This window comes from Oncorhynchus mykiss, chromosome 19, assembly GCF_057628025.1.
Source record: "Oncorhynchus mykiss isolate SJ-2025 chromosome 19, ASM5762802v1, whole genome shotgun sequence".
NCBI lineage: Eukaryota > Metazoa > Chordata > Actinopteri > Salmoniformes > Salmonidae > Oncorhynchus > Oncorhynchus mykiss.
Window position 1 is genome coordinate 5,233,423 of NC_143040.1, and position 26,426 is coordinate 5,259,848.

The 26,426-nt window shown below is 46.7% G+C and overlaps 2 protein-coding genes across 26 annotated transcripts in view; one reads left to right on the forward strand and one right to left on the reverse strand.

Moving 5' to 3' along the window:
- The window catches only part of LOC110533223 (proteasome adapter and scaffold protein ECM29), a 51,683-nt gene extending 26,452 nt beyond the window's left edge, over nucleotides 1-25,231 (reverse strand). For 3 of the 5 annotated variants that reach the window (XM_090209942.1, XM_090209943.1, XM_090209946.1), the window contains exons 1-22: nucleotides 24,995-25,231; nucleotides 22,954-23,084; nucleotides 21,680-21,796; nucleotides 20,901-21,019; nucleotides 20,173-20,331; nucleotides 17,835-18,003; nucleotides 16,145-16,284; nucleotides 15,354-15,432; nucleotides 15,021-15,140; nucleotides 14,383-14,468; nucleotides 11,407-11,482; nucleotides 11,209-11,258; nucleotides 10,515-10,581; nucleotides 10,210-10,332; nucleotides 8,351-8,454; nucleotides 4,963-5,086; nucleotides 4,726-4,806; nucleotides 4,013-4,241; nucleotides 3,363-3,454; nucleotides 2,914-3,048; nucleotides 1,465-1,636; nucleotides 1,050-1,222 (exon numbers count right to left, since the gene is read on the reverse strand). In XM_090209942.1, the coding sequence (XP_090066068.1) occupies nucleotides 1,050-1,222; nucleotides 1,465-1,636; nucleotides 2,914-3,048; nucleotides 3,363-3,454; nucleotides 4,013-4,241; nucleotides 4,726-4,806; nucleotides 4,963-5,086; nucleotides 8,351-8,454; nucleotides 10,210-10,332; nucleotides 10,515-10,581; nucleotides 11,209-11,258; nucleotides 11,407-11,482; nucleotides 14,383-14,468; nucleotides 15,021-15,140; nucleotides 15,354-15,432; nucleotides 16,145-16,284; nucleotides 17,835-18,003; nucleotides 20,173-20,331; nucleotides 20,901-21,019; nucleotides 21,680-21,796; nucleotides 22,954-23,084; nucleotides 24,995-25,022 (2,574 nt within the window). In that variant the 5' untranslated portion in view covers nucleotides 25,023-25,231. Of the gene's footprint in view, nucleotides 1-1,049; nucleotides 1,223-1,464; nucleotides 1,637-2,913; nucleotides 3,049-3,362; nucleotides 3,455-4,012; nucleotides 4,242-4,725; nucleotides 4,807-4,962; nucleotides 5,087-8,350; nucleotides 8,455-10,209; nucleotides 10,333-10,514; nucleotides 10,582-11,208; nucleotides 11,259-11,406; nucleotides 11,483-14,382; nucleotides 14,469-15,020; nucleotides 15,141-15,353; nucleotides 15,433-16,144; nucleotides 16,285-17,834; nucleotides 18,004-20,172; nucleotides 20,332-20,410; nucleotides 20,463-20,770; nucleotides 20,809-20,900; nucleotides 21,020-21,679; nucleotides 21,797-22,953; nucleotides 23,085-24,994 lie in introns of those variants that run through there. The other 2 variants (XM_090209945.1, XM_090209944.1) reach the window with 2 other exon arrangements.
- A 106-nt stretch (nucleotides 25,232-25,337) lies between these two features.
- The window catches only part of LOC110534602 (lysine-specific demethylase 4C), a 64,063-nt gene continuing 62,974 nt past the window's right edge, over nucleotides 25,338-26,426 (forward strand). For 15 of the 21 annotated variants that reach the window (XM_090209921.1, XM_090209924.1, XM_090209922.1 and 12 more), the window contains exon 1: nucleotides 25,616-25,755. The gene's annotated coding sequence lies outside the window, so the exon portion shown is untranslated. Of the gene's footprint in view, nucleotides 25,756-26,426 lie in introns of all 21 variants that reach the window. The other 6 variants (XM_090209923.1, XM_090209932.1, XM_090209933.1 and 3 more) reach the window with 1 other exon arrangement.

A 26,426-nucleotide genomic window follows, 5' to 3' on the forward strand; every position in this document is an offset into this window, starting at 1 on the left:
TCTGGACAGACAGAGACCACATCTCACTATTAACTACACCTGTCTACCTAACAGTCTGGATGGCTCTCTCCTTCATCTGGACAGACAGAGACCACATCTCACTATTAACTACACCTGTCTACCTAACAGTCTGGATGGATCCTCTCCTTCATCTGGACAGACAGAGACCACATGAATACATCTAACTATTAACTACACCTGTCTACCTAACAGTCTGGATGGATCCTCTCCTTCATCTGAACAGACAGAGACCACATGAATACATCTATCTATTAACTACACCTGTCTACCTAACAGTCTGGATGGATCCTCTCCTTCATCTGAACAGACAGAGACCACATGAATACATCTAACTATTAACTACACCTGTCTACCTAACAGTCTGGATGGATCCTCTCCTTCATCTGAACAGACAGAGACCACATGAATACATCTCACTATTAACTACACCTGTCTACCTAACAGTCTGGATGGCTCTCTCCTTCATCTGAACAGACAGAGACCACATGAATACATCTAACTATTAACTACACCTGTCTACCTAACAGTCTGGATGGATCCTCTCCTTCATCTGAACAGACAGAGACCACATGAATACATCTCACTATTAACTACACCTGTCTACCTAACAGTCTGGATGGATCCTCTCCTTCATCTGAACAGACAGAGACCACATGAATACATCTAACTATTAACTACACCTGTCTACCTAACAGTCTGGATGGCTCCTCTCCTCCTGAACAGACAGAAACCACATCTACACCTGTCTACCTAACAGTCTGGATGGCTCCTCTCCTCCTGAACAGACAGAGACCACATCTAACTACACCTGTCTACCTAACAGTCTGGATGGATCCTCTCCTCCTGAACAGACAGAAAGGGAGTTGGATTCGAGCCCCTCTTCACATCAATAGTTATGTCCATTATGAAAATGGTACAAACCAATTCATTTACAACGTATTTAAAAACATCCCCAGAGTGTAATTATCACGGTATAGCATCACAACCCATCTGTCTGTACATCGAAACGCCACTGTATCCATGGTTACCTTGAGGGTCTCTTTCCCAGAGGGGATGCGAGCCAGCATCTTCTCCACCACGGCAAGTTTGGTGAATCCCTCTCCTTCTGAAGGGATGAGCAGAGGCCCGTTCCTCCCGATCTCCCCGAGGGCCGTACAGGCAGCGACAGCGAGCAGAGGGGAACCACTGTCTAGGAAAGAGCCTGGGAACACACACACACACACACACGACATAAACCAACCTGGAAACACAACATTGGATCGAAAGGTTCTCTTTTACTGCCTCGACTACACCTTTCATCCTTAAACTGTGTTCTTTCCACAAATATATTTAAAAATGATAAATTTGAGTAATTTCTTGTAACAATGTGAATTAGCATAATTTTTTGGTAAAAAAAAGAGTAAATATTATCTGAAAAATAAACAACGGTGACCGTCACCCTACCGATGGCTTTGGTTGCTATAGCGACCAGCTCCTCGTCCTCCTTGGGCGTGTCGTTCATCCTCTGTTCCCGGTTGAGGGCGGAGTCTCCGTTGGCGAAGGACTTCCTCTTGCTCATGTACCTGGCCACCATGTAGCCCAGCGCCATGATGGCTCCGTGCTGGGTCTCGGGGCTCTGCAGTTTCCAACAGGGAATACAGGTTTTTACTTTCAGCTCAGTGAAACTGGGACAACTTTTGCTTCAGTACATTACATTCAAAATGACTGTATAAAAAACACATTTTGAGACCAGGAAAAACTGGGTCCTATTATGTGCAGCAAATATATGTGAAAATAAACATTTCACTCCTTGGCCTACAGACGTGTGTACCTACAGGAGGGGGAGGGGCCTACAGACGTGTGTACCTACAGGAGGGGGAGGGGCCTACAGACGTGTGTACCTACAGGAGGGGGAGGGGCTACAGACGTGTGTACCTACAGGAGGGGGAGGGGCTACAGACGTGTGTACCTACAGGAGGGGGAGGGGCTACAGACGTGTGTACCTACAGGAGGGGGAGGGGCTACAGACGTGTGTACCTACAGGAGGGGGAGGGGCTACAGACGTGTGTACCTACAGGAGGGGGAGGGGCTACAGACGTGTGTACCTACAGGAGGGGGAGGGGCTACAGACGTGTGTACCTACAGGAGGGGGAGGGGCTACAGACGTGTGTACCTACAGGAGGGGGAGGGGCTACAGACGTGTGTACCTACAGGAGGGGGAGGGGCTACAGACGTGTGTACCTACAGGAGGGGGAGGGGCTACAGACGTGTGTACCTACAGGAGGGGGAGGGGTTACAGACGTGTGTACCTACAGGAGGGGGAGGGGCTACAGACGTGTGTACCTACAGGAGGGGGAGGGGCTACAGACGTGTGTACCTACAGGAGGGGGAGGGGCTACAGACGTGTGTACCTACAGGAGGGGGAGGGGCTACAGACGTGTGTACCTACAGGAGGGGGAGGGGCTACAGACGTGTGTACCTACAGGAGGGGGAGGGGCTACAGACGTGTGTACCTACAGGAGGGGGAGGGGCTACAGACGTGTGTACCTACAGGAGGGGGAGGGGCTACAGACGTGTGTACCTACAGGAGGGGGAGGGGCTACAGACGTGTGTACCTACAGGAGGGGGAGGGGCTACAGACGTGTGTACCTACAGGAGGGGGAGGGGCTACAGACGTGTGTACCTACAGGAGGGGGAGGGGCTACAGACGTGTGTACCTACAGGAGGGGGAGGGGCTACAGACGTGTGTACCTACAGGAGGGGGAGGGGCTACAGACGTGTGTACCTACAGGAGGGGGAGGGGTTACAGACGTGTGTACCTACAGGAGGGGGAGGGGCTACAGACGTGTGTACCTACAGGAGGGGGAGGGGCTACAGACGTGTGTACCTACAGGAGGGGGAGGGGCTACCTACGTGTGTATCTTTAGTGATCTTGATGAGCGTCTGAACGGCAGTCTTCAGCTCGTTTCCTGACATGGTGGACACCACCACAGCGTAGAGCTGAGCTGCTAGCTCCCTTAGGTCCTCCTTGTTGGTGTTCATTAGACTCTGCGGAAGGGGAAATGTAGTATTAGCGTCGGTTAGCGTTAGCGTAGCATGAAGCATACCGACGTATCCTTTACAGATGTAGCATCGACTAGCGTTAGCATGCAGCATACCAACGTATATTTTACAGTAGTAGCATTGACTAGCATTTCTTAGCATTGGCCTAGCATGTAGCATATCAAGGTACCATATCGGAGTTGTATAGTACATAGCGTCAATTAGCGTAGCATTAGCTTTCCAATTAATAGGTTACATAAGTAGCGTCAATTAGCATACCATGGTATCTTTTACAGTAGTAGCATCAATCGATTTTTTACCTTGATCCAGTCGATCTTGTGGATAAACATGGGGGCCAGGTTGTGAGGACAGACAGACACCACCTCCAGAAGACAGTACATCACAGGGACTCCTTTCAAAATAAAATCAAGAATAAAACATTTAAAAACATACAAATGTAGCTATACATTTTGGTATCAGTTATAAGGTATGAATGATGTATTTACTAGCCTGGAATCCAAACAGATATGCTCACTTCACAATATCAACAACGGTGAAACGGAGCATACCATTTTGGATCCCAGGCCTGTAAACACGCAAGTATTTGCATAGCATGCAGCATACCGACGTATATTTTACAGTAGTAGCATTGACTAGCGTTAGCGTCACCTAGCATTTCTTAGCATTGGCTTAGCATGTAGCATATCAGGGTACTTTAAGGTGCATAGCGTCAATTAGCGTAGCATTAGCATTCCAATTAATATGTTCCATAAGTAGCGTCAATTAGCATACCACGGTATCTTTCACAGGTATGAATAATGCATTTACTAGCCCGGAATCCAATATCAACAACGGCGAAACGGAGCATACCATTTTGGATCCCAGGCCTGTAAACACGTGAGTATTTGGAGACGAGGAGACGAGATAAGGAAACAAAGAAAGAAAAGGCAGGCATCATCACATCACTCGCCTCCTACAGCAGACAGCAGCTGCTGCAGTAGCTCCATGTAGACCTGCACGGGGTTGACCTCTGCCCCCTTGGTTCCAGTGGAGGACGGCGAGGTCAGGGGTCCGTCGGAGAGCAGGGCGTGCGTGTAGCGTCCGATGGCAGGCGCGTCGTCCTGCATGTCCGCCAGGCTCTTGGAGACGGGCGTGGCCCCGGCACTGTGGGCCAGACACATCCGCAGGTACAGCACGATCTGGAGACGGGAAACCCCGGGGGGGTTAGAAAAGGAAGTCGTGTCTATTAACAGGAAGTGAGGAAAGGTAAATGTCTGTAAGCCCCCATCGTCCCCCACCCCCCCCCTGTGTTTCGTTTCATTCTTTAAAACTTCCCTCTCCAATTGTTTTGTGGTTTGGCCAGTCATAAACAGCATGAACACATAGCCTGGTTCCTCTCTAGGTTTCTTCCTAGTAGGTTCCAATTGTTTTGTGGTTTGGCCAGTCATAAACAGCATGGACACATAGCCTGGTTCCTCTCTAGGTTTCTTCCTAGTTTTCTGCCCTTTCTAGGGAGTTTTTCCTAGCCACCATGCTTCTACACCTGCATTGCTTGCTGTTTGGGGTTTTAGGCTGGGTTTCTGTTACAGCACTTTGAGATATCAGCTGATGTACGAAGGGCTTTATAAATACATTTGATTTGGACGTTCATACAACTACGTAGTTGAATTAGTTTTGTCTTACCTCGCCAAACGCAGAAGGGTTGAAGGGGAGCGTGTACGTCCCCACGGTGTACTTAGCAGGCGTCTTCATTCTCTGAGCAGCCTAAAGAACAGACCAGATCAACGGGGCTGTGAAGACCTAATGCTGAGACACCTGTACCTCTACATTAACTAGAGAGTAAATGATCTAATGACAGGGGGCTCGATCTGGGACAAGGGAGGGGAGGGGGGGAGGGGGGGGGGGGGGTTACGCTCTCACCTTCTCCTGGATGTAGGCCACCATGTCAGGGAATGAGGGCATGGGTTTACGGCCCTCTTTCTCCGAGTTCTTAGCAGGCAGAGCCCTCAGGACACGCTGGGCCTCGCTGCATACCTCTTCTCTCCTGTAATAAAACACACCATAGAGACACTGAGGTCAGGACACTGGGCCTCTCTCAGTATTATACCTGTAAAGGTGGGGGGGATATATTCACTGTAAAGTCAGTATTATACCTGTACAGGTGGGGGGGGATATATTCACTGTAAAGTCAGTATTATACCTGTAAAGGTGGAGGGGATATATTCACTGTAAAGTCAGTATTATACCTGTAAAGGTGGGGGGGATATATTCACTGTAAAGTCAGTATTATACCTGTACTGGTGGAGGGGATATATTCACTGTAAAGTCAGTATTATACCTGTAAAGGTGGGGGGGATATATTCACTGTAAAGTCAGTATTATACCTGTACAGGTGGAGGGGATATATTCACTGTAAAGTCAGTATTATACCTGTAAAGGTGGAGGGGATATATTCACTGTAAAGTCAGTATTATACCTGTAAAGGTGGAGGGGATATATTCACTGTAAAGTCAGTATTATACCTGTAAAGGTGGGGGGGATATATTCACTGTAAAGTCAGTATTATACCTGTAAAGGTAGAGGGGATATATTCACTGTAAAGTCAGTCAGTATTATACCTGTAAAGGTGGAGGGGATATATTCACTGTAAAGTCAGTATTATACCTGTAAAGGTGGGGGGGATATATTCACTGTAAAGTCAGTCAGTATTATACCTGTAAAGGTGGGGGGATATATTCACTGTAAAGTCAGTATTATACCTGTACTGGTGGAGGGGATATATTCACTGTAAAGTCAGTATTATACCTGTAAAGGTGGAGGGGATATATTCACTGTAAAGTCAGTATTATACCTGTAAAGGTGGGGGGGATATATTCACTGTAAAGTCAGTCAGTATTATACCTGTAAAGGTGGGGGGGATATATTCACTGTAAAGTCAGTATTATACCTGTAAAGGTGGGGGGGATATATTCACTGTAAAGTAAGTCAGTATTATACCTGTAAAGGTGGGGGGGATATATTCACTGTAAAGTCAGTATTATACCTGTAAAGGTGGGGGGGATATATTCACTGTAAAGTCAGTATTATACCTGTAAAGGTGGGGGGGATATATTCACTGTAAAGTCAGTATTATACCTGTAAAGGTGGAGGGGATATATTCACTGTAAAGTCAGTATTATACCTGTAAAGGTGGGGGAGATATATTCACTGTAAAGTCAGTATTATACCTGTAAAGGTGGAGGGGATATATTCACTGTAAAGTCAGTATTATACCTGTAAAGGTGGGGGGGATATATTCACTGTAAAGTCAGTATTATACCTGTAAAGGTGGAGGGGATATATTCACTGTAAAGTCAGTATTATACCTGTAAAGGTGGGGGGGATATATTCACTGTAAAGTCAGTATTATACCTGTAAAGGTGGGGGGGATATATTCACTGTAAAGTCAGTATTATACCTGTAAAGGTGGAGGGGATATATTCACTGTAAAGTCAGTATTATACCTGTAAAGGTGGAGGGGATATATTCACTGTAAAGTCAGTATTATACCTGTAAAGGTGGGGGGGATATATTCACTGTAAAGTCAGTCAGTATTATACCTGTAAAGGTGGGGGGGATATATTCACTGTAAAGTCAGTATTATACCTGTAAAGGTGGGGGGGATATATTCACTGTAAAGTCAGTCAGTATTATACCTGTAAAGGTGGGGGGGATATATTCACTGTAAAGTCAGTCAGTATTATACCTGTAAAGGTGGGGGGGATATATTCACTGTAAAGTCAGTCAGTATTATACCTGTAAAGGTGGAGGGGATATATTCACTGTAAAGTCAGTCAGTATTATACCTGTAAAGGTGGAGGGGATGTATTCACTGTAAAGTCAGTATTATACCTGTACAGGTGGGGGGGATATATTCACTGTAAAGTCAGTATTATACCTGTAAAGGTGGGGGGGATATATTCACTGTAAAGTCAGTATTATACCTGTAAAGGTGGGGGGGATATATTCACTGTAAAGTCAGTATTATACCTGTAAAGGTGGGGGGGATATATTCACTGTAAAGTCAGTCAGTATTATACCTGTAAAGGTGGGGGGGATATATTCACTGTAATGTCAGTCAGTATTATACCTGTAAAGGTGGAGGGGATATATTCACTGTAAAGTCAGTCAGTATTATACCTGTAAAGGTGGGGGGGATGTATTCACTGTAAAGTCAGTATTATACCTGTACAGGTGGGGGGGATATATTCACTGTAAAGTCAGTATTATACCTGTAAAGGTGGGGGGGATATATTCACTGTAAAGTCAGTATTATACCTGTAAAGGTGGGGGGGATATATTCACTGTAAAGTCAGTATTATACCTGTAAAGGTGGAGGGGATATATTCACTGTAAAGTCAGTATTATACCTGTAAAGGTGGAGGGGATATATTCACTGTAAAGTCAGTATTATACCTGTAAAGGTGGGGGGGATATATTCACTGTAAAGTCAGTATTATACCTGTAAAGGTGGGGGGGATATATTCACTGTAAAGTCAGTATTATACCTGTAAAGGTGGGGGGGATATATTCACTGTAAAGTCAGTCAGTATTATACCTGTAAAGGTGGGGGGGATATATTCACTGTAAAGTCAGTATTATACCTGTAAAGGTAGAGGGGATATATTCACTGTAAAGTCAGTCAGTATTATACCTGTAAAGGTGGGGGGGATATATTCACTGTAAAGTCAGTATTATACCTGTAAAGGTGGAGGGGATATATTCACTGTAAAGTCAGTATTATACCTGTAAAGGTGGGGGGGATATATTCACTGTAAAGTCAGTATTATACCTGTAAAGGTGGAGGGGATATATTCACTGTAAAGTCAGTCAGTATTATACCTGTAAAGGTGGAGGGGATATATTCACTGTAAAGTCAGTATTATACCTGTACAGGTAGAGGGGATATATTCACTGTAAAGTCAGTATTATACCTGTAAAGGTGGAGGGGATATATTCACTGTAAAGTCAGTATTATACCTGTAAAGGTGGGGGGGATATATTCACTGTAAAGTCAGTATTATACCTGTAAAGGTGGGGGGGATATATTCACTGTAAAGTCAGTATTATACCTGTACAGGTGGGGGGGATATATTCACTGTAAAGTCAGTATTATACCTGTAAAGGTGGAGGGGATATATTCACTGTAAAGTCAGTCAGTATTATACCTGTAAAGGTGGAGGGGATGGGTGGTGTGTAGTGATGACACTTCCTATATGTTTTTTCTCAGTGTGTTATGTCAGTGTGTGTGTCTAGTGTTGAGACTTACGGGTCCCCGGCAGCCAATAGGAGCAAGTATCTGGAGGGCACGTGATCAGGAGCGAATACCGTGCTGGCGTACTTCATTGCCACCTGACGCACCTGCACCTCAGGCTGACCAATCACAACACAGAAGAACACAATATTCAGAACTTTGACTGACCAATCAGAAAGCAATACCCCAACTTAAATCATCTAGATTCTTCAGCAACACTATATTCAGACACAGTGACATTCTGGAACACTTGGACAACAGTGACATTCTGGAACATTTGGACAACAGTGACATTCTGGAACACTTGGACAACGGTGACATTCTGGAACACTTGGACAACGGTGACATTCTGGAACACTTGGACAACAGTGACATTCTGGAACACTTGGACAACAGTGACATTCTGGAACACTTGGACAACAGTGACATTCTGGAACACTTGGACAACAGTGACATTCTGGAACACTTGGACAACAGTGACATTCTGGAACACTTGGACAACAGTGACATTCTGGAACACTTGGACAACAGTGACATTCTGGAACACTTGGACAACAGTGACATTCTGGAACACTTGGACAACAGTGACATTCTGGAACACTTGGACAACAGTGACATTCTGGAACACTTGGACAACGGTGACATTCTGGAACACTTGGACAACAGTGACATTCTGGAACACTTGGACAACAGTATTCCCTACAATGACGACACAATATAAAACACGCGCCATATATTCCTGGTAAATTAAATCACATGTTTCTTCTACATCCTAGCTAGTAGAACTAGTAATATTTCATATACAAATCATAGAGAGATCATAGGACAGGGGTCAGAAACAGGTGGACTGTGGGGGTTTATGTTGGACCCCCTCCAAAGGAACAAGAACCAGGGCAAAACAAGACATGAAGAATCAACAGCAGGGTTTAGTTTAGGAAATCTGTTCAAGTATTCCCATCTATAAAGAAGAATAGATATATGATGGTGTCTCAATGTAGTCAAGGTATGAAATTGATATTTTCAAATAAAATCTAATGTTGGTCTTAGTTGTGTTGAATTTGCCTTTTACAAATTACTGCAATTAAGTTCCGGCCCCCTGATCATCCTCTCCGACAAATCGTCTCACAGCTGAATCTAGTTGCCTACCCCCGTCATAAGAGAAACCAGAGCGTCCATCCGGTTGAGTACAGCTTCCTGTAGGGTAACGTGTCATAGGAGAAACCAGAGCTTCCATCCGGTTGAGTACAGCTTCCTGTAGGTTAACGTGTCATAGGAGAAACCAGCGCTTCCATCCGGTTGAGTACAGCTTCCTGTAGGTTAACGTGTCATAGGAGAAACCAGCGCTTCCATCCGGTTGAGTACAGCTTCCTGTAGGTTAACGTGTCATAGGAGAAACCAGCGCTTCCATCCGGTTGAGTACAGCTTCCTGTAGGTTAACGTGTCATAGGAGAAACCAGAGCTTCCATCCGGTTGAGTACAGCTTCCTGTAGGTTAACGTGTCATAGAAGAAACCAGAGCTTCCATCTGGTTGAGTACAGCTTCCTGTAGGGTAACGTGTCATAGAAGAAACCAGAGCTTCCATCCGGTTGAGTACAGCTTCCTGTAGGTTAACGTATCATAGGAGAAACCAGAGCTTCCATCCGGTTGACTACAGCTTCCTGTAGGGTAACGTGTCATAGAAGAAACCAGCGCTTCCATCCGGTTGAGTACAGCTTCCTGTAGGGTAACGTGTCATAGGAGAAACCAGAGCTTCCATCCGGTTGACTACAGCTTCCTGTAGGTTAACGTGTCATTGGAGAAACCGAGCTTCCATCCTGTTGACTACAGCTTCCTGTAGGTTAACGTGTCGTAGGAGAAATCATATCTACTGTTACCTTGCCCATGTAAGCTGCAACCAGGGCTTCCATCAGGTTCAGTAGCGCCCCCTGTAGGTTAGCGTAGGCTCCCACCATCATAGACAGAGCCTCCTGGATGGCTAGACGGACATCAGGCTCCTCCTGTACACACACAAGGTCAGACGGGGCAGGAGGACGGTTAGAATATATGAAAAGGTCGCTGCCATAAACCTTGAATTATGTTTTGGAGGCCTTTGTGTCTTGTCTAATTTTATATATATATATATTATAATGTTGGTAAACAGTGTATTCAAATAGCATTGTCTTGATGCAGGAACAACTACCTTGCACATGGCCTCAAAGAACTGCTGGACCAGAGCGATATCTTTGGTGAAGAGTTGGGGCATCCGGCTGAGAAGAGAGGAAACATCCCCTCACTATCACATCATCATCATCATCATCACTCACATCAACTCATCATCATCATCACTCACATCAACTCATCAACTCATCATCATCACTCACATCAACTCATCATTATCACTCACATCAACTCATCATCAACTCATCATCATCATCAACTCATCATCATCAACATCATAATACAGACTATTGGTTGTTAAAGCTCCAATGTGTAGCTTTTTTGGGGGGCGGTAATCTGACCAAATTCACATAGAAACGTGTGTTACAGATAATGTGGTTCTCATTGAAAGCCATGAGAACAAGCGGTAGATCTATTCTATGTGCACTATTTCTATGCTTCTCGTTCTTAAGTTTTTTTTTTTTTGGGGGGGGGGGGGGGGGCTTTCGGTTTTGTACACCAGCTTCCAAACAGCTGAAAACACAATATTTTTGTGGTTTATGGAGTAGATATTTCACAGCGTTTTAGATGGAACAACGATTCTCTACACTACACTTGGTTAGTTTTGTCACAGGAACCGAGATGAGGCAAACCATTCGAATTTTAGCAAACAGGAAACGGAGGAGCGATTTCGGCATAGCGCATTTTAAAATAGACAGATTTTTACTGTGAAATACCTGGACAGTTTCCCCACAGCAGAGTAGGCCATACACAGCAACTTAGGATCCTGCCAAATCAAACACCAGACAACAACAACATATCCCATCATGCTCTATACCAGGAGCACGCAAAGCATCAACCATTGAAAAGGAGAATAGCCACAACGTGTAGTTGATGAAACCAGATTAAAAAAACACATTGATTGATGGCTTTACCTCCTTGTACTCATTGATGAGCTTGGTGAGGCCATTCAGCAGCATCAGACCCAGTGGTTTGTTGGTGTCAGGACATCTGTCAGAGAGGAGAGACACAACATGTTAGGAGAGGCTTTAGTGTGGGTTAGTGTGAGGCCATTCAGCAGCATCAGACCCAGAGGTTTGTTGGTGTCAGGACATCTGTCAGAGAGGAGAGACACAACATGTTAGGAGAGGCTTTAGTGTGGGTTAGTGTGAGGCTGGAACGAAAAGCCTACACACACACACACACACTCCTTTGATGACCCCTTCAATTCATTTTTGTAGTTTGTTTTTGTTATTGAAGCATTTACTTCTAACTTAGTTGTCACCAACCGGTCGATCTCAAATCGACTCGTCACCAACCGGTCGATCTCAAATCGACTCGTCACCAACCGGTCGATCTCAAATCGACTCGTCACCAACCGGTCGATCTCAAATCGACTCGTCACCAACCGGTCGATCTCAAATCGACTCGTCACCAACCGGTCGATCTCAAATCGACTCGTCACCAACCGGTCGATCTCAAATCGACTCGTCACCAACCGGTCGATCTCAAATCGACTCGTCACCAACCGGTCGATCTCAAATCGACTCGTCACCAACCGGTCGATCTCAAATCGACTTGTCACCAACCGGTCGATCTCAAATCGACTTGTCACCAACCGGTCGATCTCAAATCGACTTGTCACCAACCGGTCGATCTCAAATCGACTTGTCACCAACCGGTCGATCTCAAATCGACTTGTCACCAACCGGTCGATCTCAATTGACTAGTCACCAACCGGTCGATCTCAATTGACTAGTCGACCGCCGAGGCATTTCTAGTCGACCGCCGAGGCATTTCTAGTCGACCGCCGAGGCATTTCTAGTCGACCGCCGAGGCATTTCTAGTCGACCGCCGAGGCATTTCTAGTCGACCGCCGAGGCATTTCTAGTCGACCGCCGAGGCATTTCTAGTCGACCTCCGAGGCATTTCTAGTCGACCTCCGAGGCATTTCTAGTCGACCTCCGAGGCATTTCTAGTCGACCTCCGAGGCATTTCTAGTCGATCGCCGAGGCATTTCTAGTCGATCGCCGAGGCATTTCTAGTCGATCTCCGAGGCATTTCTAGTCGATCTCCGAGGCATATCTAGTCGATTGCCAAACATTTCTGTAAAAAACCCAACGATAAAGTCTTGTGTTCCTAATTTTGTTTATTTTATTCGTCTCGGGCTGTTGGTGGTCGGTGCAGACAACTCAGCCGCTGCCCTGCGCGCCGGGTAGGCAAACTGTTTCCATTTCATGTGTCTGAATGTGCAAACTGTTTCCCTCTCCGGTGGGCCTGGGGAGGAAATCAAGTGCACTATAGGCCTACCGCTAGCCAATCAGATTGGTCAGATGAGCGAGTCTGAAGTAACGTAGCAGGCAATAAGAAAGCTACGGCAAAGTTGATACTGTGAGATTTCAAAACCCATGACTGTTGAGAGACGGACCCTCAGTCTGCTGCTCTCTCCCTCTGCTGAGACTGACCCTCAGTCTGCTGCTCTCTCCCTCTGCTGAGACTGACCCTCAGTCTGCTGCTCTCTCCCTCTGCTGAGACTGACCCTCAGTCTGCTGCTCTCTGCTGAGACTGACCCTCAGTCTGCTGCTCTCTGCTGAGACTGACCCTCAGTCTGCTGCTCTCTGCTGAGACTGACCCTCAGTCTGCTGCTCTCTGCTGAGACTGACCCTCAGTCTGCTGCTCTCTGCTGAGACTGACCCTCAGTCTGCTGCTCTCTGCTGAGACTGACCCTCAGTCTGCTGCTCTCTGCTGAGACTGACCCTCAGTCTGCTGCTCTCTGCTGAGACTGACCCTCAGTCTGCTGCTCTCTGCTGAGACTGACCCTCAGTCTGCTGCTCTCTGCTGAGACTGACCCTCAGTCTGCTGCTCTCCCCCTCTGCTGAGACTGACCCTCAGTCTGCTGCTCTCTCCCTCTGCTGAGACTGACCCTCAGTCTGCTGCTCTCTCCCTCTGCTGAGACTGACCCTCAGTCTGCTGCTCTCTCCCTCTGCTGAGACTGACCCTCAGTCTGCTGCTCTCTCCCTCTGCTGAGACTGACCCTCAGTCTGCTGCTCTCTCCCTCTGCTGAGACTGACCCTCAGTCTGCTGCTCTCTCCCTCCGCTGAGACTGACCCTCAGTCTGCTGCTCTCTCCCTCCGCTGAGACTGACCCTCAGTCTGCTGCTCTCTCCCTCTGCTGAGACTGACCATCAGATACAGGCACCATCAGCCCAGTAAAATATAAAGCAAATTATTTTAAGTGTATGCTCACTCAGCTGTGCCTCACAAGTAATACAACAATGGATCTATTGCCGGTGTGATCATATAGCCTCCCTCAAATGTTTAAATATATATTTTAACTTCCGGAACAGCAATGCATTGGCAGGTAAATTCAAGCAAAGCCCGTATGTGGTGATAATGTATTGGGCCTGTAGTTTACTGCACAAACCTCAGTGCTACAGAACTGTTTTTAATTGGTTCATGTTACACAGGCTTACATTGTTTAAGGCATGTAAATAAAAAAATCAGAGCGGTAGATCTCTGCTTGCATTTCGACTCAGAAAGTGATCTCGACTCAGAAAAAGGTTGGGGACCACTGCTCTAACTGATCTAGGGCCAGCTCTTAAGGGCCATCTCTCGCTCTGTGTACCGGTGAACTGAGAAGACAAACTGATCTAGGGCCAGCTCTTAGACTGCGTTTACACAGGCAGCCCAATAAATTATTTTTTTCAATGATTGGGCAAAAGATCAGAATTTGGCTGCCTGTGTAAACAAAGCCTTAGTACTGTAACTGTCTCTATAAGGAAGGGTTGGATGAAACTGACTTGGGACCTGTAACTGTCTCTATAAGGAAGGGTTGGATGAAACTGACTTGGGACCTGTAACTGTCTCTATAAGGGAAGGGTTGGATGAAACTGACTTGGGACCAGTACTTACACTTGACAGATGTGGTGAACAAACTGAAGTGTAAGAGAGAGCAGCTTGTTGTTGGTGTTGGCTCCAAACAGACCGTCGTACACCACCTGGGGAGAGGAGAGAGAGAAGAGGAGGAGATGAGGAGAGAGAGGAGAGAGAGAAGAGGAGGAGATGAGGAGAGATAGAAGAGGACGAGAGAGAGAGAAGAGGAGGAGATGAGGAGAGAGAGAAGAGAGAGAGAAGAGAGAGAGTGAGAAGAGGAGGAGATGAGGAGAGAGAGAAGAGAGAGAAGAGAGAGAGTGAGAAGAGAGAGAGATGAGGAGAGAGAGGAGAGAAGAGAGAGAGTGAGAAGAGAGAGAGAAGAGAGAAGAGAGAGAGGAGAGAGTGAGAAGAGAGAGGAGAGAGTGAGAAGAGAGAGAGGAGAGAGTGAGAAGAGAGAGGAGAGAGTGAGAAGAGAGAGGAGAGAGTGAGAAGAGAGAGAGGAGAGAGTGAGAAGAGAGAGGAGAGAGGAGGAGGAGAGAAACAGGAAATAGACAGGTGATGAAGGTTTCTTTGAGAGAAAGACAGCGGAAGGACATTCAAAAAGATTTGCACACACACACACATTTCCAGGACGTTAACTGTTGATTTATTAGAGAACACACACACTACAGCAGTACCTGTATGTTAGCCGGGAAGCACTCAGCGGCGAGGCGTGAGCGTAAGAGATGTGGTAGGATCTTCATCTTGACTCTGGTGCTGACCGGCTCATGTTTCAGCTCCCTCTTCAGACTGGCCCCCTGTGACATAACGTCACATAACAGGACATGAGTTGGACCAACAGTTTCACACACACACACACACATACATACAACCAATCAAGATAATGTAGCGACCGTGCCGGGCAGATCTCGGCCTCCGGCCTCAGCAATGCCACTTCCTGTCAGGAAGTGGTTCCATTTCAAGACCAAGTTTGAATGAGTTCAGAAGATTGGAGGGGAATCTTTCCACACCTTAGTTTTGAGGGGGATGTCTCCCAGGTAGACCTTGTACATCCTGTTGACGATCAGGGGGTTGTTCCAGTCGATAATACTGCAAAACAAACATCACAACAACACATGGCATCATATCACAAATCAACAAACTCCCCGGGGGAACCCAGAACGGACTCCCCGGGGGAACCCAGAACGGACTCCCCGGGGGAACCCAGAACGGACTCCCCGGGGGAACCCAGAACGGACTCCCCGGGGGAACCCAGAACGGACTCCCCGGGGGAACCCAGAACGGACTCCCCGGGGGAACCCAGAACGGACTCCCCGGGGGAACCCAGAACGGACTCCCCGGGGGAACCCAGAACGAACTCCCCGGGGGAACCCAGAACGAACTCCCCGGGGGAACCCAGAACGAACTCCCCGGGGGAACCCAGAACGAACTCCCCGGGGGAACCCAGAACGAACTCCCCGGGGGAACCCAGAACGAACTCCCCGGGGGAACCCAGAACGAACTCCCCGGGGGAACCCAGAACGAACTCCCCGGGGGAACCCAGAACGAACTCCCCGGGGGAACCCAGAACGAACTCCCCGGGGGAACCCAGAACGAACTCCCCGGGGGAACCCAGAACGAACTCCCCGGGGGAACCCAGAACGAACTCCCCGGGGGAACCCAGAACGAACTCCCCGGGGAACCCAGAACGAACTCCCCAGGGAACCCAGAACGAAATCCTGTAGCATGTTGTAAATGGACTAATGAGGTGCACCCTTACTGCACCATCCCATAATAGTAGAATAGTCCCATAGATACTCACCTCTGCTTGCTCTTGAGCTCCAGGTCCGCGGCCGTGGCAACGCCGTGTCTTGTGTCGCTAGAGGCAACCACCAGGTGTATGACCGTCTCCACCTCCGGTACCTGTTCTGCCTCGATGAACTTCACTATGCCGAGTTTACACTGGGAGAGACACGTAATCATTACCTCACAACCACAGTACAACAACCACACAACAACAACCACAGTACAACAACAACCACACAACAACAACCACAACAACCACACAACCACAGTACAACAACCACACAACCACAGTACAACAACCACACAACAACAACCACAGTACAACAACCACAGTACAACAACCACAGTACAACAACAACCACAGTACAACAACAACCACAGTACAACAACAACCACAGTACAACAACAACCACACAACAACAACCACAACAACCACAGTACAACAACCACACAACAACAACCACACAACCACAGTACAACAACCACAGTACAACAACAACCACAGTACAACAACAACCACAGAACAACAACAACCACAGTACAACAACAACCACACAACCACAGTACAACAACAACCACACAACCACAGTACAACAACAACCACACAACCACAGTACAACAACAACCACACAACCACAGTACAACAACCACAGTACAACAACCACAGTACAACAACAGTACAACAACAACCACAGTACAACAACAACCACACAACCACAGTACAACAACCACACAACCACAGTACAACAACCACACAACCACAGTACAACAACCACACAACCACAGTACAACAACCACACAACCACAGTACAACAACCACACAACCACAGTACAACAACCTCACAACCACAGTACAACAACCTCACAACCACAGTACAACAACCTCACAAAAACAGTACAACAACCACACAACCCAATGAACTTCACTATGCCCTTCACTGGGACGACCACACGTCCCAACAACAGTCAGTTATCAACAAATTCTTATTTACAATGACGGCCTAGGAACAGTGGGTTAACTGGTCTAGGAACAGTGGGGTAACCGGTCTAGGAACAGTGGGATAACCGGTCTAGGAACAGTGGGATAACCGGTCTAGGAACAGTGGGTTAACCGGTCTAGGAACAGTGGGTTAACCGGTCTAGGAACAGTGGGTTAACCGGTCTAGGAACAGTGGGTTAACCGGTCTAGGAACAGTGGGTTAACCGGTCTAGGAACAGTGGGTTTACCGGTCTAGGAACAGTGGGTTAACCGGTCTAGGAACAGTGGGTTAACCGGTCTAGGAACAGTGGGTTAACCGGTCTAGGAACAGTGGGTTAACCGGTCTAGGAACAGTGGGTTAACCGGTCTAGGAACAGTGGGTTAACTGGTTATAGTGGGATAACCGGTCTAGGAACAGTGGGTTAACCGGTCTAGGAACAGTGGGTTAACCGGTCTAGGAACAGTGGGTTAACCGGTCTAGGAACAGTGGGTTAACTGGTCTAGGAACAGTGGGTTAACTGGTCTAGGAACAGTGGGTTAACCGGCCTAGGAACAGTGGGTTAACTGCCTTGTTCAGGGGCAGAACGACAGATTTGTACCTTGTCAGCTCGGGGATTTGATCAAGCAACCTTCCAGTTACTAGTCCAACGCTCTAACCCCTAGGCTACGCTGCCGCCCCAAGGAAGGTACCTCTAAGGTCAAAGGGTCAAAGTTCAGAGGTCAGTACCTGTTCCAGCTGCTCTGGGCTCCACTGGGCCTCTCCGATGACCCTCTTGGCAGCGTAGACGCTCATCCCTGGAGGCGGCTGGGGGAGGCCCTGTCCGGCCGCCGCTGCCCCAGAGCTACCCTGAGGGGACGAGGGAGCTGGGCGAGTGGGAGGCTCGTTCAGGACAAACCTGGAGGCCAGAGGTGAGAGGGGGAGAGAGGAGAGAGAAGGAGGGGGAGAGAGGGGAAGGTCAACAACAAGGTACATTGTTTAGGGATTGTAATAATTAATTCAAGTCTTTGGAAAAACAATTACTTGAGTGAGCATGTTGTTTCCAAGTTTTATAGTACCGTTTTAACAATAACCGATAACATACTAGCATAACAAAACACTTAAAATGGCCAGCCCCATAGGTTACCTCCCAAATGGCACCCTATTCCCTATATAGTGAACTACTAGTGACCAGAGCCCTATTCCCTATATAGTGAACTACTAGTGACCAGAGCCCTATTCCCTATATAGTGCACTACTAGTGACCAGAGCCCTATTCCCTATATAGTGCACTACTTTAGACCAGGGCCCTATTCCCTATATAGTGAACTACTAGTGACCAAGGGCCCTATATATAGTGAACTACTAGTGCCCAGAGCCCTATATATAGTGAACTACTAGCACTTTGAGATATCAGCTGATGTACGAAGGGCTATATAAATACATTTGATACTAGTGCCCAGGGCCCTACATAGTGTGAACTACTAGTGCCCAGGGCCCTACATAGTGTGAACTACTAGTGCCCAGGGCCCTACATAGTGTGAACTACTAGTGCCCAGGGCCCTACATAGTGTGAACTACTAGTGCCCAGGGCCCTACATAGTGTGAACTACTAGTGCCCAGGGCCCTACATAGTGTGAACTACTAGTGCCCAGGGCCCTACATAGTGTGAACTACTAGTGCCCAGGGCCCTACATAGTGTGAACTACTAGTGCCCAGGGCCCTACATAGTGTGAACTACTAGTGCCCAGGGCCCTACATAGTGTGAACTACTAGTGCCCAGGGCCCTACATAGTGTGAACTACTAGTGCCCAGGGCCCTACATAGTGTGAACTACTAGTGCCCAGGGCCCTACATAGTGTGAACTACTAGTGCCCAGGGCCCTACATAGTGTGAACTACTAGTGCCCAGGGCCCTACATAGTGTGAACTACTAGTGCCCAGGGCCCTACATAGTGTGAACTACTAGTGCCCAGGGCCCTACATAGTGTGAACTACTAGTGCCCAGGGCCCTACATAGTGTGAACTACTAGTGCCCAGGGCCCTACATAGTGTGAACTACTAGTGCCCAGGGCTCTACATAGTGAACTACTAGTGCCCAGGGCCCTACATAGTGAACTACTAGTGCCCAGGGCCCTACATAGTGAACTACTAGTGCCCAGGGCTCTACATAGTGAACTACTAGTGCCCAGGGCCCTACATAGTGAACTACTAGTGCCCAGGGCCCTACATAGTGAACTACTAGTGCCCAGGGCCCTACATAGTGAACTACTAGTGCCCAGGGCCCTACATAGTGTGAACTACTAGTGCCCAGGGCCCTACATAGTGTGAACTACTAGTGCCCAGGGCCCTACATAGTGTGAACTACTAGTGCCCAGGGCCCTACATAGTGTGAACTACTAGTGCCCAGGGCCCTACATAGTGTGAACTACTAGTGCCCAGGGCCCTACATAGTGTGAACTACTAGTGCCCAGGGCCCTACATAGTGTGAACTACTAGTGCCCAGGGCCCTACATAGTGTGAACTACTAGTGCCCAGGGCCCTACATAGTGTGAACTACTAGTGCCCAGGGCCCTACATAGTGTGAACTACTAGTGCCCAGGGCCCTACATAGTGTGAACTACTAGTGCCCAGGGCCCTACATAGTGAACTACTAGTGCCCAGGGCCCTACATAGTGAACTACTAGTGCCCAGGGCTCTACATAGTGAACTACTAGTGCCCAGGGCCCTACATAGTGAACTACTAGTGCCCAGGGCCCTATATAGTGAACTACTAGTGCCCAGGGCTCTACATAGTGAACTACTAGTGCCCAGGGCCCTACATAGTGAACTACTAGTGCCCAGGGCCCTACATAGTGAACTACTAGTGCCCAGGGCCCTACATAGTGAACTACTAGTGACCAGAGCCCTATATACTGAACTACTGGTGCCCAGGGCCCTATATACTGAACTACTGGTGCCCAGGGCCCTATATAGTGAACTACTAGTGACCAGAGCCCTATATACTGAACTACTAGTGACCAGAGCCCTATATAGTGAACTACTAGTGCCCAGGGCCCTTGGAGAGGTAGCGTAATCTCCCCACTGACCCGTAGGGCATCAGCAGTACGTCCAACATGAACTCCAGCAGTAACTGAACCGTCTTGGGTTTCTCCATCAGGATGAAGGGAGAGGCCATCTTGGAAGTGTTGGAAGAGTCCTTTGGGTACTTCATGTGATACAAGGACGGGATCAGGAGATGCATCAAGCTGGAGGGAGAGGGGACAGGAAGTCAGTGTGTGTGTGTACAAACAGTGTGTGTGTGTGTGTCTCTCTCTCTCTCCTTACCTATCCTGTTGGGGCTCAGGCTTGCCCTCCATAGCAATTATCAGGTGTGTGTGTGTGTGTCTCTCTCTCCTTACCTATCCTGTTGGGGCTCAGGCTTGCCCTCCATAGCAGTTATCAGGTGTGCGTGTATCTCTCTCTCCTTACCTATCCTGTTGGGGCTCAGGCTTGCCCTCCATAGCAATTATCAGGTGTGTGTGTGTCTCTCTCTCCTTACCTATCCTGTTGGGGCTCAGGCTTGCCCTCCATAGCAGTTATCAGGTGTGTATCTCTCTCTCCTTACCTATCCTGCTGGGGTTCAGGCTTGCCCTCCATAGCAGTTATCAGGTGTCTATGTATATCTCTCTCTCTCTCTCTCCTTACCTATCCTGTTGGGGCTCAGGCTTGCCCTCCATAGCAGTCAGCAGGTGTCTCTCTCCTTACCTATCCTGTTGGGGCTCAGGCTTGCCCTCCATAGCAGTTATCAGGTGTGTGAGTGTGTGTCTCTCCTTACCTATCCTGTTGTGGCTCAGGCTTGCCCTCCATAGCAGTCAGCAGAGTAGGTGCCAGCTCACACTGGTTCCCCACCTCCAGTCGAGGGTATCCCATCTTGATGTAAATGATGGTGAAATTCTGCAGAGAGAATCCACCGTTCTGGATTAAACATCTCACAATGTCAGGGGGAATAAAGAACATGGTAAACAGAGACATAGATTATATATATACACAGAGTTTGAACACAGGCCTACTCAGTTTGAGAGATGCCATATTGACACGATAATAACAGGAAGTATCCCAAACAGCCCTCTCTCTATTCCCTACATAGATAATAACAGGAAGTATCCCCAACAGCCCTCTCTCTATTCCCTACATAGATAATAACAGGAAGTATCCCAAACAGCCCTCTATTCCCCAAAGAGCAAGCAGTAGCAAGGACAGAAGGCTGCACAGCTCTGGGGTGAAGTCTCCCCAAGGTACAGATCTAGGATCAGCTTCTCCTCCGCCTAATCCCAACCTTAACCATTAGTAGAGAAAAAACTAAACTGACTCAGGATAAGTGTGTAGGGGAAACATTACCCTACACCAAACCAGACCCTGGGGGGAGATTGGTTCAACTAGATGGTAATAAACCAGTCTGTTGAAGTAGACTAAGGCCACTTTCAGCAGGCATAGAAATATAACGAATAGAGCCCGTCGTGACTCCTTATTCTACACGTCAGAGGCAGGCATGTTTGTTCTACATCATATATTTCCATCTGAACTCTCCACAACGGGTAGAACGTAGAGCATTACCGTAACAAAGGACGCTGCGGCAGGGTCCTGGTACTGAACCAGGAGGGTCTCTACTGGTAGCTGGATCAACGGTCTGCTCTTAATCCTCTTGTTCAGGTGGACCAGGAGCTCCATCACCTGGTAGAGAGAACGAGAGGTTATGATTAGTTACCAGGAGGGTCTCTACTGGTAGCTGGATCAACGGTCTGCTCTTAATCCTCTTGTTCAGGTGGACCAGGAGCTCCATCACCTGGTAGAGAGAACGAGAGGTTATGATTAGTTACCAGGAGGGTCTCTACTGGTAGCTGGATCAACGGTCTGCTCTTAATCCTCTTGTTCAGGTGGACCAGGAGCTCCATCACCTGGTAGAGAGAACGAGAGGTTATGATTAGTTACCAGGAGGGTCTCTACTGGTAGCTGGATCAACGGTCTGCTCTTAATCCTCTTGTTCAGGTGGACCAGGAGCTCCATCACCTGGTAGAGAGAACGAGAGGTTATGATTAGTTACCAGGAGGGTCTCTACTGGTAGCTGGATCAACGGTCTGCTCTTAATCCTCTTGTTCAGGTGGACCAGGAGCTCCATCACCTGGTAGAGAGAACGAGAGGTTATGATTAGTTACCAGGAGGGTCTCTACTGGTAGCTGGATCAAAGGTCTGCTCTTAATCCTCTTGTTCAGGTGGACCAGGAGCTCCATCACCTGGTAGAGAATAGATTATGATTCCAGTTGACTGTTAGAAGAGACGGTTTGGCGTTAGCATAAAGCTACTGTATAGTGTACAAGTAGTGTGTATCAACAGGTCTACAACTAATCTGTGTGTTTAATATGGAGAACAGCTTCTGTCAACGCTATTACAGCAGCATGCACACCATCAACATATGGAGGGGGAGGAGAATATTACTATGCTTACTAGTTGACTGTTACGTGATTGGTATTACTACAGTGCTGTGGATGGGCCTTTCCCAATAACATTGAGCAGCTGTGTCTGTGTGCACTTGTCTTCCACACACCCAGTCGTGGATTTAAAAGCATGGGGTTGATGTAAGCATTGGCCCGGAGGGAGTTTCCAATTCCTCCATTGTGAAATCCAGGTGAGAATAAGTGCAAGTGAACACTTCCTGGAGAAGGAGAACAGAAACACAGCTATGTGCATGAACACTTCCTGGAGAAGGGTGCTGGAGAACAGTAACACAGCTATGTGCATGAACACTTCCTGGAGAAGGAGAACAGAAACACAGCTATGTGCAGGCTACTGGTACTGCAGGACGGAAGAAACAGACATCAGCGTGTCCTTACTTTCTTCCTGACTCCCTCCTGCACGCTGGACAGTTTGAGGAGGACCGGGGGCAGGAACTTGGATATAATGTCCTGGAGTTGGTCATCAGTCTCTGCATGGCCCAAGCGCAAGAAAACTCGCTCCAGTTGATCTGGAGAATTGAACGGAGGAGAGAGAGAAGGAGAAATTAGAAGTGAGGAGAAGAGAAGGAGGAGAAATTAGAAGTGAGGAGGAGAGAAGGAGGAGAAATTAGGAGTGAGGAGGAGAGAGAAGGAGAAATTAGGAGTGAAGAGGAGAGAGAAGGAGGAGAAAGGGAGGATTTGAAAATTAGAAATTATGAGACTAGGCCGTCCCAAATGGCCCCCTATTCCCTTTATAGTGCACTACTTTTGACCAGGGCCCATAGGACTCTCATCAAAAGTAGTGCACTATATACTTTTCACCAGGTTCAATAGGGTTCCCGGTCAAGAGTAGTGCACTGTATAGGGAGTAGGGTGTCTAGACACCTGTCTAATTAAGGTACAGAAAACCCACCTGTCCAAATAAGGTACAGAAAACACACCTGTCTAATTAAAGTACAGAATACACACCTGTTCAAATAAAGTACAGAAAACACACCTGTCCAATTAAGGTACAGAAAACACACCTGACTAATTAAGGTACAGAAAACACACCTGACTAATTAAGGTACAGAAAACACACCTGACTAATTAAGGTACAGAAAACACACCTGACTAATTAAGGTACAGAAAACACACCTGACTAATTAAGGTACAGAAAACACACCTGACTAATTAAGGTACAGAAAACACACCTGACTAATTAAGGTACAGAAAACACACCTGACTAATTAAGGTACAGAAAACACACCTGTCTAATTAAGGTACAGAAAACACACCTGTCTAATTAAGGTACAGAAAACACACCTGACTAATTAAGGTACAGAAAACACACCTGACTAATTAAGGTACAGAAAACACACCTGTCTAATTAAGGTACAGAAAACACACCTGTCTAATTAAGGTACAGAAAACACACCTGTCTAATTAAGGTACAGAAAGGTACCGTGTGGATGTCCAGTTAGCTGGTCCCGAGTGGCTCAGTTTACTCTGAATAAGACTGAGTCTGCTGAATGACTCAACTGTAAACATTTCAAATGTAGCTACAACATTCAGACCTAAAGTATCAACAAGGGACTGTTAATGTGCTAATGCACCTTGTGTTATATGTGTTATAACTGGGGTGGACAGGCTGTTCTGAGCTAGATCACAAAGCCTGCATGACATAGCCATTAGCTATGTCAGACAGGGCGTATATGCTTTCTACTTGCATCGGACTGGCAACTAGTTGGCAAGGAATTAATGACAAATTAGTGGCTAGCTAACTAGCTGGTGATTTGGCTGGTTAGTTAGTCAGTCAGTTAGCTAAATCATCTCAAAATGGTTAGCTAACGTTACCTTGTGAGAGGTGTGAGTTTGCCAACACACTCACTGCATTGAAAATTAAATGTGTCATCTTTCATTCCATGTATGCAACCTGTTACCATCGAGATACCTAACTAGCTGGCTTGCAATGAATTACCTAGCTACTAGAGCTAATTAGTTAACTTCACACACACACACACACAAGGCTAATCTTAAAGACAATTCATATTGTCCCGGACGCCTGGCTGCACTGCTAACCAGCAAGCTAGCCACTTGGTTACGCCAACATATCATCGTTACGTGTAATCGTAGTTACAGATCTAACATGACATCGTTACTAATAGGGAATGAAATGACTGATCCAATGTTTTAAAAAAAATAACAACTATTCCAGTCGCCATCAGATCACGTTGATCTTTAATACAACACTTTCATTTGGACCATGACTGTGCAGACGGCCTTCTAACTAGCGTTAGCCAGCTACCTCAAATCAACGTGTTAATAGTTCATATCACAGGCGTTTTTCGCTCGATAGAATAAAGTTATGACTGTGTACTAAATGCAATAATACATGTTACCGATACATGAAGTGTCTTACGATGCATTTAATCACTGCAAAAAGCAGTTAGAAACTTACTGAGTTCATCTTGAGCGGCCATGTTCATAGAAAGTCATCGGCGTTGTCACCCTGGGGTGTATTCATTAATCCATGTCGTAGCAAAAACGTTTTAACGGTAAACAATTTGCAACGAATATTATAGCTTCTTATTGGACGAAGTCATGTAGGTCCCGCCCCCTTTTTGGACCGTTCGCGTCCGTTTGGTTCCTAGTGAACGGTGATTAGATGCCACTCCTCTTTCACTATCTCCTAGTCGGTCGTGCTGACTCTAATTCGTTTTAACACCTGCTTCACACATAGCAACGATAACAGATATATATAGCGACATTCATAATCCACACACGTAGTCTTATTCATTCTTTACATGTATATAAACTGGGAAATTCTGTGTAGACACTGAAACAATAGGAAAACAGGAAGGGAGAAAATATCAATCGAAATGTGTCACCCACCAAAAAAGTGAAAAACCAAGCATTTCTAGAAAATATTCCTATAATTAAATGCTTAATTTTTATATGTTTCTTATTTTATATTCCTATAATTAAATAAATGTTTAATTTTTTGTATGTTTCTTATTTTTTTCTACATTTGTTGAAGTGAAGGTGCATCTTTGTCCGACAGGGGGCAGCCAACTACACCACTGGTCTGAAATCTGCTTATCGACCAGACAGAAGAACAAGACGCTGTTGACCAGCTGTTATATGAAAACAGCTGGGCGATCAGGGCGAGAAGAGATAAACAACAATACAACGAAACACACATTTTTCATACACCAAAAGGTACAGTACAAGTTTCCTTACAAATGCAATCTATAACACGGGTTTAATTCATGACTATAACGTTCAGTGTCAACTAGTTTGTGGCGTCTATTTTCGTTTGTAAGCAGTGGACTGGTTGGCTGAGCTAACTGGTTGGCTAAGCTAACTGGTTGGCTAAGCTAACTGACTGGCTAGGCTAACTGGCTGGCTAGGCTAACTGGCTGGCTAGGGTAACTAAGCTACCGTTGCTAGCTAGCCCAACTTGGCACACGTTGGCTAACAACAGCAACTCGTTTTCGCTGCTTGCATGCATTTATCAATTGATTCAGACATTATTGCATATAGTTAAACTGGCTGTAGATATAGTAGTTCTGCTTGGACATAGTCTACGTTATACATATTACACATAATGTTTATTTATACCCTGTTTTATTACCGGCTAGCTAACAGTCACCTCTCACAGTTAGCTGGTGAGGCTAACTCGAACCCGTTGACTTGGTGTTTTCATTGTGCTAACTTCTACTAGCAAATAGCCAACTGTTAATCTGTTGTTAGCTAGCTAAACCAGTGAAACTGCGATGCACAATACTAACGTTACTAGGTAAATGTATTTCTATGTGTGTCTGGATAACAGCCAGACTATTTATGGTTGATATATGTTGAATTCGTGCAGTATATTTGGTCAGCTTGTA